Consider the following 11,512-nt stretch of genomic DNA (forward strand, 5'->3'; position numbering starts at 1 on the left):
TTGTCCTGGAAGATACTTTAATCTCATTGCGAAAGCAAAACAAATAATGCCATAAAAGTGTGAAAACATGAGCGACAATATAATAATAAAGCGAGGACATCGACGTACAGATGGGGCGTATGGTTAATAAACAGTGGGCCTGAAGCAGGACAGCAGTCCAACATCCTGCTGAGGACTCAAGGACCTGTCCTTGAAACGCCAACACCCCATCCAGACCCATCCTCGGGTCAGGAAACACATTACAGATCTGCACCAAAACTGCCATCCTAGGAAGGATGCAGCGTGCACATGCCACCCGCTCTTGAAGTCCACGTCCAGCAGCACTTTAAAGTGGCTCAAGAGCTGTTTTTCCTTCTTCAACAATGCCAAAAACGGGGTCACAAATCTGTCGACGTCAACAGCAAAGCTCGCCTGCTAACAGGAAGCAGTGGCGCTTCTGTACAGCTACATGTGAGTTATTTACAAACTCGGGGTTTAACGAAGGTTGGTATCGTCCTTGGGATGAAGAACATCGTGCTGCTCAAAGCATGAAGCTGAAGATCTTGGTTAATGAGGACTTAAGGTTCTCAGCACTTACTGAACATAAAATTAAGTGTTGTAAAAACGTGCATTAAAAAATATCGACTACTATTAGGGCTGAGTAAAAGAAAGTCATATGAGCATTAGCAGCATTAGCATCTTATTATGATTCTGGTTCCACAACAGATATGCTGTCTAGGAAGAAACACTGTGGTTGTCATGGTTTCTCTCAGGCCAGCAGCAACAGATAAGATAGACAAATTCATTCCTGCATAATTTGTCTTCTTCCAAAACAGCGTAAAAACATCCAGCAACAGGAAACCTTAACCCTCTTTTTCACTATTCTCCTGCTACATTTTAAAGGTAAAGCGAGAACCGAACACAAGCGCAGCAGTGTCGGTGTCAAATGGGCCTCTCTCTAAATGCACCCACTGCACACGATGGCCGCACAGGAAAAGCACAGGTCTCTGCACTTTATTGTGCCACCTTTCCAATTTGTGGCGGAAGAAGCAGCATCCGGCATCAACGAGCTCTGCCGGGCAGCCCCAGAATCGCCTCCACTGTCGCCCCTGTTTATCTGACCTTTCACCTGGCGGGAGGAAACAGGACATCAGGGCTCTCGTGTTTGTCAAGATAACCGAAGGGCCCGCCCCGGCTCTCGCGCCTCGAGTGTCGGAGGCGGCTCGCGCGTACGCGTTCCGTCCGAAGCTGCGCGTTTCGCTTTGATGAGGCTTAATAACATCCTTGATTATTTGGTGTGAGGTCGCGGAGGTCGGCGGCCTCGCAGCTGCAGAGGGGAGATCAAAAGCCCGTGTTTATTTGGAAAGGCTAAAATGATTGGGTGTTTTATTTGCATCAGCGTGTTTTACAATAACTGTCTCAGTCCCTGTCAGGATATGCCGTGACGTGCAACGACAGCGGAGCTAAACATACTGCAAAACAAGCGCAGTTTGGATGTTAAGCTTCTTAGAGGGCAGCTTTCACTTACTGACAGAAGTGCTGATGCTTCTAAATGTTGGACATGTTGCAAATGTAGAGTAGCTATGCAAATTTGGAAGTTCAAGGACTTTTACGGATCATGTTCATTCAGCAAAAAGCATGTCTGGCGACTGTGGCTGATAACAGACGTCAATAAATGGGCGCACGCAGATTCTTGCTTCCGTCCTGTTAGCAGGACAGAGCGGCGGGGGGGTGGTGCAGAAGTTTAATGGGCTGAGGTGAGCGTCTGCTGTCGTTAATGCACGGGCTGAAGAAGGGGAACGCCTTGCCCACCGGCCCGTTGGCGAAAGAGTAGAGCAAGCTCATGTCGTCTGCATCGTAGAAGGACACCCTCCTCTCGTCACAGTCCAAGAACACCCCCAGCCTCTGAGGCACAGAGCTCAGCCGAAGTCTCGTCCAGGGCTGCGTGCCGGCCCAGCACTCATTCCCGTTGCGCATCCGCAGGGTCCAGTAACCGTTCTCAGGGCTCAGCTTGATCCGACCCACCCTGTCTATGGTCTCGGAGGCCACGCCCACGTCCCATTTGGGTTTGGAACCCACTTCCACCTCCCAGTAATGTCGGCCCGACTGGAAACCCTGGGAGGCCAGGATGTTAACACACTGGAGGAAGCGCTTGTTGTTGTCTGGATAGACGCACGCATCGTCCATTTCCAGCGCCGAGGTTTTGTCCACGGAGACGTGGATGCTCCGGTGGGCCGTGTCATTGTCAAATGTTATCGGGGACGGGCCTTCAGAGTGAGACAATGTAGCAGAAATAGTTGAAATGGATTCACTTTTTAACGATCACGGAGGCAGACTTGCAATTTAAATCATCTTTCATTAATTACCAGGCTGTAGAGACTTGAACATCTTCCGCCATGTGATGTACTGCAGTGGAGCCACGTATTTACTGCTGAAAGTGTTTGCATCAAACTCGGGGGCAGCATCCAACTTTGGACACGCTCTGTGGAACACAAGGCAAATATTTGAACTCTAAACACGAACGGCACCAGATGAAAATGGAAATGCGGCGATCAAATGTTCACGGGGCAGAAATGCCAAAAGTGATTTATTAGTCCTGCCAGTGGAGTGAACCCTCACCTCAGCTGCGGCAGCTAGAGAGGGATAAATGAAAAAGAATCACATTAAAAATCAGTTTGGGAAATAAATGGGACGGTTATTTGTATTCAAATTCAGATGTGGCGTGCCACCTCAGTCACTATCACGCTGTCAGCTGCAGTGCTGGCCTGCTGAAGAACTCTTAAATTCTCCTCCAGCTCCCGCTGACCCAGCTCGGCAGCCTCTAGGTGGCGCTGAACTTTCTCCAGCTCCTCCACCTGCTCCTTCTTCAGCCGCTCCAGCAAACGGGCCTCCTCATCGTGCAGGATTTGATGGAGGGCTCTGAAATCCCCTTCGATGCGAGCCTGCAGATCTGCTGCGGCTCTCTGCAACAACAGAACCACTGCTGAAGCCGCACAATATTAAAGGCGTTATTTATATGTTTCAAAGTCGCAAAAGTTTGGTCCACCCATCTCAGGAGACAAATAAATGTAAATGAAGCTCGGCGCCACAGGCATCAAAGATCTACTGTGTCAGAAAATCTGCAGCCTGTTTAAGCAGGGACAGATTTCCTGCACGCGCAGCCAGACACAATCTGTTCTCTCCCATCTGTCGGCATGATTGTTTCTGTCATTTGTATCCGTCTGGTCACTCCTTTATTTTCTAAAGCGGCCTTGGCAACCGTTTAAAGTGTTCCAAAAAAAAAAAAAAAAAAAAACAGGTCGTGAAAATAGAATTAGAGTTGCAATGACGACACATTTACACCTGAGATTACAAAAGCGTTTAGCAACCTGAGCAAATACCATTACGTTTCACATATTAAAGCACAAACTGTCGCTTTGCACATCTGCAAATACTCCTAAATATGCACACGGCGTATACAGCAAACAGCCATTATGGAGGGACATGCGTATGCTTATCTGTTAAGTGCTGCTATCCCTCGAGTTCCCAGCAGGAAGGAGCGTACCTTTATGGCATCTATCTTGTCCTTGTCTCCGCTAACACTCTTAATGAACGCCTCCTTCCTCAGATGATGGCTCTCCAGCAGCTCCCTCAGCTGTTTCTGTAAAGCAAACATACAAATTCATGCAGAGGGCTCACAAAAGCAGTCAGAGAAAAAGACCTGAAACTAGAATGAGTTAAGCTAGATGAGTTAAAGAAACTCATGGTGAGACACTGGGCTTTTTTTTTTTTTATATCGTATCGATCTAGAACGGATGTTTCCTTCGTATGCTGCTGTGTTTTGGCTTCCCTGCAGCAGCTGACTCATGTGATTCATGATACTAAGTCATATAAAAGGGAGTGGAGATTGAACTTTAGACAGTGTTATCAATATCAATATACATTTAGGGTAAGACAACAGTAAAGGAAACACGGATGGAACCTGAAAACACAGATGGTACATTGAAAACAGCCAACAGAGATTATCAGGCAGCTCACCTGAACTCACCTGGTAATTTTCGATGTAGGAGTCTGAGGTGACGACCCTGATTTTCTCCACAATGGATGAGACGAGGTAGTTGGTCTGGTAGTGCTTGGAGCTGAACTCTTTGCGACACTGTGGGCATCTTACACGGCCCTCGGTCCCCCTCCAGTACTGGCAGATGCAAAGTTTGCAAAAGTGGTGCATGCAGGCCAACATAACCGGCTCCCGGAACAGATCACAACACACGGCGCATGTCAGATCCTCTCTCAGACTGCCTTTGGAGAATGTGGGGGTAGAAACACCAGCGGGGACGGCGTCAGGAGCAGAAGCAGAAGCCATGGCGGAGGACAGCTTCCCCTTTTAGGAGTACAAACAAAACCCTGGAGAAGGAGAATAACAGCTCCGTTTGAAAGACACTGATATTTTAGAAGTAGCTGCCTGTTGTTTTAGTTATCCACATGCAAGTTTAAGCCTAGATCAACACCAGACCGTGCAGTTATTTAGCACAAGCAACTACAGCCGATACAGTAAAACATAATCACTTTATCCAGTAGGGAATCATCTGGTGATCGCAGGCCTAAGCTAATGGAGCTTGTGTTTAACAAAGCGCTAAGTAATTATACCAGTGAGCAACACAAAGAGATAAAGCTGCCAAAGCCTTACGTAGAGTGTCAAGGTCTGGTCGGCACATTCGGACACCTACTTTAGCTGTTTTTTCTTCGATAAATCCGTCCGTATAAACTTCCTCCGGAAAGGTGATTGTTTTGGGTCGCCCGTGCCTACTGCGCATGCGTGAAACACGCGGCGCTGATTGGTGGGTTGGCAGGAAGCGCTAGACAGACAGACAGACAGATATACAGACATACAGATGTCACAATTCAACGAGCAGAATCTTATATTTCTAAATGATTCAGGGATCTTATGTAGTACTTGGCCAAAAGTCAATAACTGCATATGTAATATGCATTAAATCGCTTCAGTGGACCTATAAAATTTCACTGCTGGTATTTTTATTGTTCATATATTTGTAAAACCTTCTCTTGGGCTGTAAAAACCCGTCAAATTTCCCAAAAGCAGTCCTGTTGAGGTGACTGGTCCCACACAATGTAGCTTTAAATTTATGTGGAATGTGGAGGGTTTCTTTTTATTGTCTATATAACTCATATTCCTCCTGACATACAGCAATATTGCAAAATTTGCAAGATTACGACAGCAATAATTTTAAAACAGATCAGAGACGACACATTACTCATTGCAACTGATTGCCTCAGTTATTCATATCTGCTCATGTTTTGTGCTCCTCATTTTTTTGTAAGTATTTCTCATTCTCAATAAGTCACCCTATGCTCTCATATTTTGCGGTTCAATATATTTGATACATTGATCCCTTTATCTCACAGATTTGTTCAGACATTTAGTGAGACAAATTGAATAAATAGACAAAGAATACAGCAAATGCATTCTAAAATAAAATCACAGCTATAATAGTAAAAATTACACAGCTACGTATATAAAGTTATACAAGGTTAATTAGATAAAATAAGTTCAAGTGCCCTCTTCAGACCACAGAACACAACATCGGTGACTTCTTGACTTCAGTCAGATGAAAGGACAAAAGGGCGCTTTTCCAATTTCAGTCCTCTGATGCTCAAGCTGGTTCATCTTCAGATAAGCTCTGGCTTGGAGTATTACATAGTGTTGCCTTAACATGTGCATTTTTCCCCCACATTTGTACCATGTTTGCTGATAATGAACATACATCAGTTGACATTAGTATTCATACATGCATTGGCTTTCCTTGTGTTGTTAACCTTCTAAACTATTGCTCACCTGCATTCTCTTTCCAATTCCCCATCCTCAGTTTTGCTGCACAGATGCTGTTCTAATCAGCATTTTTATTTATTAATATTGTAAAGTAGCCCAACCCTTTTTGCATTGTCTTTCTACACAACAATCAGACGAATATATGATTAGTTTGACTCTCTTCAACTCGTTGACCTTGTTTTGGTGCGAAAAAGAAAGTCCAGAGCATCCCACACACTGACAAAATCATTGACTTTAAACGCTTGACCCTGTTTTTCAGTCAATACTTCAGAATCACCAGACACTTAGAGGCAGTCAAGGGGATTAAATCTCCACCTGTCCAGAATAAACTCAATAAACAGTCCGAGCCACAGGGGACATCAACACGATGGCGTTGTCTTTCAGCGCAGTTCTCCCACATTCATTAAATCCAGCTTACACAGGTGATGGACAGATGGACAGGCAGACAGTCGGGATGAGCAGCCCTGATTGTGTGCGTGATGCTGTCAGGTTCTTGTGCCTGTGTGTGCCAGGAGCACCACTGCTTCATCACAGGAATGGCCCAGGGACGCTTGAACAAGTCAGAGACCCCTGACCCAACAGCAGGCGAGCTCACCAACTAGAAAAGGAGTAGACAATCACAGTAAAAACGTTTTTAATGATCAGAGCCTTGCAGGCAGGTACAAGTCTGCAGCAAGAACCAAAATCCTGTATCTGTAAAGTGTGCAAGCCAGAACCAGTCAACCTTGGTTGCAAAGTGATCTGAAGCACCTGCAGGTTGGCGAGTCCCTGTAACTGAAAGGATAAACGCAGGCAGAGAGACAGATTCTCCACCAATCAATAAATTTAATCTCTGTGGTTGTCCTGACTGCTCCCATCAGAGGGAAAAAAAATCCTATCAGAGATGAGTTTATCATGTTTTTTTCTATTCTTTTCTGTGCGAGACAAACCAGAGCTGAGGAGCAGATGTTCAGGGTTAATCAGAGAATGGGGCTCCAGGGAGAGATCATCTCCCACTCCGTTATCAAAACTACAAAACATTCACTTGTCCAGGTGCCAAACTTTCCATTATTCATGGATGATTTCCTTCCAAGACGTTGCATTTCTGTCCTACATTAAATCAGTTTGTAGGCTTGAGTCTGTCAGAGTTCCTGGTACTGTAAATATCAGATATCATGGCAGCCTATTTTACACCCTGTTAAGTGTCCTTATTGCTCACACACACACACACACACACACACACACACACACACACACACACACACACACACCATTTGCTGCGTGGACGAAATGAAATGAATTTCTTTTTGATCATTGCTATGCCATCTGAAGGGAAATGGACGCAGAGTCTCCATATCGTTGACGGCTCTGACAACAGAGACCACACACAATCACTGACAGAATACTAAAACAACGATCGGAATTGTAAACCATTTTATCGTCTGGCCTGTCAAATACCAAATTCCCAAAGAACTGAATCTATTTTTGAAAGAACAGCTCAAAGAAAGGGGCTCTGGGGGTAGATGTGTGTCTTTCGCGCCTAAATAGGACAGCCATTCCAACAGTGACTCTGATCAGAGATTTACTTTAAATGATGTTCTTCTTGATTGCTGATAAGATATCAGTTGTCATGTTCCGAATAAAACAACACGGCGTTAACCTGATTTCTACTGATCCAAAGTTCAATTATATGGGTGCGCAAAAAGACGGTGGATGCGTAAAAGGGACACGCGTCATTAAAGAAAAAAAACCAGTCGCTGCGCAGAAGAAATGAACCAACAAAGATGCCACGATTGAAACAGAGATGTGGGCTAGGCAACGCCATCCAGCTGTCCGTGCGCAGATCTCTTGACTCAGATGTGGACGCTCACATTAAATGCTGTGGACCTGCCTCAGGGACGCACCGACGAGCCAGAGGACGCGCACCAGGCGCTGCAGCTTGGGAGGAGTTTCGTGAGATTTTTTCCCCCCAACTCGTTTATTTCACGCCTTTCGAATGAAGAGTCGCTTGCCAAAGGAGGCATAAGTGCAAAAGGTGAGTCCTATAACATGTGGTTCGCATTAAAAGGATGATTCAGATTCAGTTGCTGTAGTCAGAAACGACCAGATCAGCAGTGATTAAGAAATCTGGTTCTCTTATTGGCACTTTGTTTGTAAAAGTATGACGCGTTCCTAATTTTGAAAGTGGGAGCCTTTGGAAGGCAGCATGAACAACTGGCCAAATCATATATGGGGAAAAAATAGTGTGTTTTGCATCTATTTAATGGTTTGCACACGCTGTGGATGAGCCGCGAGCGCTGTCTTTTGGGGGCTGGGTGCGCACAATTTATCAAGTTTAACAAATCTGGAGGATATTACGCAGCGATGCAAAGTCGATCGTGGATTTTGCAGGTTACCATCATTTGACTCCCCGGATTTCACAACGACGTGGTTGTGTTGTATGTTTTGTCCTTACAAGGGGTATGTGGAACCAGATTCCTTGGTGGTACGAGCTTGCTTGGAGTCATTTGTTCCTGTCGGCGATCGGAAAAGGGCGCTCTGACAGATTACTGACGCCTCTTTTAGTGCACATGTCGCCTGGAGTCTGTTTGATTTAGTCCCACGGCGTGTTTGTTTGCTGTGGTGTGTGTGTGTGTGTGTGTGTGTGTGTGTGTGTGTGTGTGTGTGTGTGTGTGTTGAGGTTCAAACCTCAATATATGAATTTGGTCACATTAATTTTCACAATGAAGTACAAGCAAAGCCACGGAGCAAACCTGCCTGGAAGATCACACCTCCACACTGCTTTCTGCAAACAAAATAAGATTTTTGGGCCACGTTCTCCCACAGCTGAGACCTAAGTTGATAAAACTGCGTGAGTCTGTGCAATGATCTGTCATATAACAGACTGCTGGTCCCTGGAGCAGGAGCGTCTGTCACCGCAGAGATGACCTCTCACCAAAAAGTGTCCCGCTTGTCTCAATAATAAAAAGCTTGGGAGCACATAAAGTGATAAGAAAAGAGACTTTTTCCGAAACAGTCCCACAATGTATTATTAATTTATATTATGGTAATGTGGCTGTTAGTCATCCAATTATTGTTGATATATATTATTATTTGGACATACAAGCAAAGCTGTTTTTGAGCAGCAGGATCCATCTTCCAGGCGTATGTAACAGTGTGTAGCAACAGTCTAAACAGGTCAGCCATCATTTTTGATCTGAGCTGCGCAAGTGTGCTGCCCAAAACAACAAAATCATTGAGAAAAAGGCCCTTCGCAATATATTCTTAGTAAATATTGATTGAATAAAAGAAGGCCAAATGGCTTCTAAGCAGTTGGAAGAGAGCTCATTTTCTACTGATGATCAGTTTTTACGAACACCCCCCCCCCCGAGAACATCCTCTTCCTCAACCCAATCAGATGCAATTGTTCCACTGGGCTGCATTCATTCAACAATTATCTTATCTCTGAATGATTGCGTTCCAGTTTCAGTTAAATGCTGAAAGGGTTTAAACAAAGTCTTTAATGAGGCTGACATTAACAAGGCAACATACCTTTATCCAGGTGACATGAGAAGAATGAACTAATTATCAGTGGGTGCGTATGCGCGCACACCTGTGTGTGTGTGTGTGTGTGTGTGTGTGTGCATGTGAGAAAGAGAGAGAGAGGCTGGTTTCATTATTTATTTAGGGCATATTGGGGCAGCTCAGTGACAGCTACTGTGAATCCTTCTTCATTCATATTTCATCTACATATTAAAGACATTTCTAGCAGGTTTACTTCCTGAAATGATTGCTTCTAAAATCCCTCCCCAGGTGTCGGCGCCGTTCTGAGCTCGTGATAAGATGAGCCCACCAGAAACCTCCAACAGCACGAGCGAGGACAAGGCTCTGGAGGCCATGACTCTGTTGAACGGCACCATGGGTTTTTACCCGCCCAGTTTCCACACCGACATCACCAAGCACATTGGAGTCCAGATCACACTGATCATGGCTTATTCGCTCATCATCTTGCTGGGTCTGCTGGGAAACTCGCTGGTCATCTACATGATCATTCGCTACAGGACCATGCGGACCGTGACCAACTTTTTCATCGCCAACCTTGCCTTGGCCGACCTCCTGGTCGATACGTTCTGCCTGCCCTTCACTCTGGTTTACACTCTGCTGGATGAGTGGAAGTTCGGGGCCGTGCTGTGCCACATGGTGCCATTCGCTCAGGCCCTGAGCGTGCACGTGTCTATCCTGACCCTCACCGTCATCGCCCTGGAGCGTTACCGCTGCATCATCTTTCACCTTGGCCGCCGCCTCACCTGGCACTCCAGCTTCCTCATCATGGCGCTCACCTGGACCATGTCCGCCGTCCTGGCGGCACCCCTGGCCATCTTCAGGGAGTACCGCCTCGAGGAGATCCCTTCCATCAACCTCCGAATCTCCGTCTGCTCTGAGAGGTGGCCCGACGGAACCAGCAGGGACGGCATCATCTACAGCCTCTCCATGCTGCTCCTGCAGTACATCATCCCCTTAGCCATCATCAGCTACGCTTACATCTGCATCTGGGTCAAGCTGAAGAATCACATCAGCCCATCCACTCGCAACGACAGCATCAACCGCCGCAAGAAGACCACCAAGATGCTGGCGCTGGTGGTCTTGGTGTTTGCCATCTGCTGGCTACCGTTTCATGTGATCCAGCTGGCCAGCGACCTGGACCTGGTGCTGAGGTTAAACGAATACAAACTGATCTATACCGTCTTCCACATCGTGGCCATGTGCTCGACTTTTACCAACCCTCTGCTGTACGGCTGGATGAATAAAAACTACCGCAACGGCTTCCTCATGGTGTTCCGATGCGAGGACAAACCAGATTCTCTCCACCCCGATGGTTCCTTCAGGACACGGTCAGTGAGAAGGTTGACTCTGAATGGCCGTAACGGCGGACACCCCCCCACCGCCGTCTGAAGGCCCGGAAAAACTGACTGAACATCCAGAACAGACCTGTAGTTTGTGGCTCCCGCTGCTCCACAGCATCCTTGTAACTTGAATATGAGCCTGAGAGGGCTCAAGACTGCATGCCTTCGGTTTGTTCTCGTTTCTCCGTGGACGGTACCAGTGAAAATATATTTGTTGAACGTATACAAATGTGCTTTTAATGTTTTCCTGAGGTGTTATTTAACCGTACAATTTATGTGTATAAATGCTGAACTTGTGTAAAGAGGTATCAAATTAATAATCTTTGTGTGAGGTTGTCAGTGTCTTCATACTCATAAAGAGGACAAAATGTGATTTTTCCTGACTGTTAGAGCGACTTCACATTTGCTGTTTGTGGGGGATTTCATAGGGCTCGTCCTACTGCCGAGTTAAGGCCAGTATTTTCCGCAGAAAAACGTTGGATGCTAAATGAAGAATCCAGGGGCGACTGTTGATAGCGTTCAGCCTAACTGGGAACTTAATTGTGTTCAGCCTGGAAACCAGCTGTTCCTGAATAGACGGAGCAACAAGCTGCTGTGCTTTACAGGCTCTGACTGACCGCTGAAATGGGACAAGCGTGGAAAAACAGGATCCCGATTTTAGACTTTCTACAAAATGTGGACAGCTGCTTTGGATACGTGAGAGAGGGTTTGGAACGGTCCAGGTCAACATCAGAATTGAAAAAGACACCCATATCTCTGTTGAATTGAACTGAAATAAAAAGTTACACTTCTGCATGATTCAGTTTAGGTGCTAAACTGACATTAAAATGATAATTAAATGCAC

General features: G+C 45.9%; 2 protein-coding genes across 5 annotated transcripts; one reads left to right on the plus strand and one right to left on the minus strand.

The window, feature by feature from the left end:
- On the minus strand, positions 1-4,773 carry trim105 (tripartite motif containing 105). 3 transcript variants are annotated; one of them, XM_011610761.2, is made up of 7 exons: positions 4,686-4,773; positions 4,007-4,362; positions 3,524-3,619; positions 2,709-2,942; positions 2,599-2,612; positions 2,346-2,461; positions 1-2,246 (listed from the first exon to the last, which is right to left on the minus strand). In XM_011610761.2, the coding sequence occupies exons 2-7, from the start codon at positions 4,319-4,321 to the stop codon at positions 1,687-1,689; spliced, it is 1,335 nt and encodes a 444-aa protein (XP_011609063.1). In that variant the 5' UTR covers positions 4,322-4,362; positions 4,686-4,773; the 3' UTR covers positions 1-1,686. The 3 variants fall into 3 exon arrangements, with proteins under 3 accessions (XP_011609063.1, XP_011609062.1, XP_003970523.1); XM_011610760.2 differs by having other exon boundaries at positions 4,646-4,767; XM_003970474.3 differs by having other exon boundaries at positions 4,007-4,339; positions 4,686-4,766.
- Positions 4,774-7,551: 2,778 nt separating this feature from the next.
- On the plus strand, positions 7,552-11,512 carry npy7r (neuropeptide Y receptor Y7). Of its 2 annotated transcripts, XM_011610744.2 has the most exons (2): positions 7,552-7,820; positions 9,578-11,512. In XM_011610744.2, the coding sequence occupies exon 2, from the start codon at positions 9,608-9,610 to the stop codon at positions 10,715-10,717; it is 1,110 nt and encodes a 369-aa protein (XP_011609046.1). In that variant the 5' UTR covers positions 7,552-7,820; positions 9,578-9,607; the 3' UTR covers positions 10,718-11,512.

Source organism: Takifugu rubripes, chromosome 14 (assembly GCF_901000725.2).
Source record: "Takifugu rubripes chromosome 14, fTakRub1.2, whole genome shotgun sequence".
In the NCBI taxonomy this organism is placed as follows: domain Eukaryota; kingdom Metazoa; phylum Chordata; class Actinopteri; order Tetraodontiformes; family Tetraodontidae; genus Takifugu; species Takifugu rubripes.

Bases quoted from the DNA above. Each gene is read 5' to 3' on its own strand.
- npy7r (XM_011610744.2), top strand. From the start codon at position 9,608: ATGAGCCCACCAGAAACCTCCAACAGCACGAGCGAGGACAAGGCTCTG.
- trim105 (XM_011610761.2), bottom strand. From the start codon at position 4,321: ATGGCTTCTGCTTCTGCTCCTGACGCCGTCCCCGCTGGTGTTTCTACC. The intron at 3,620-4,006 runs GTGAGTTCAGGT...TTTGCTTTACAG, and splicing joins CCTACATCGAAAATTACCAG to AAACAGCTGAGGGAGCTGCT. The intron at 2,943-3,523 runs GTACGCTCCTTC...CTGTTGTTGCAG, and splicing joins ACAAGATAGATGCCATAAAG to AGAGCCGCAGCAGATCTGCA.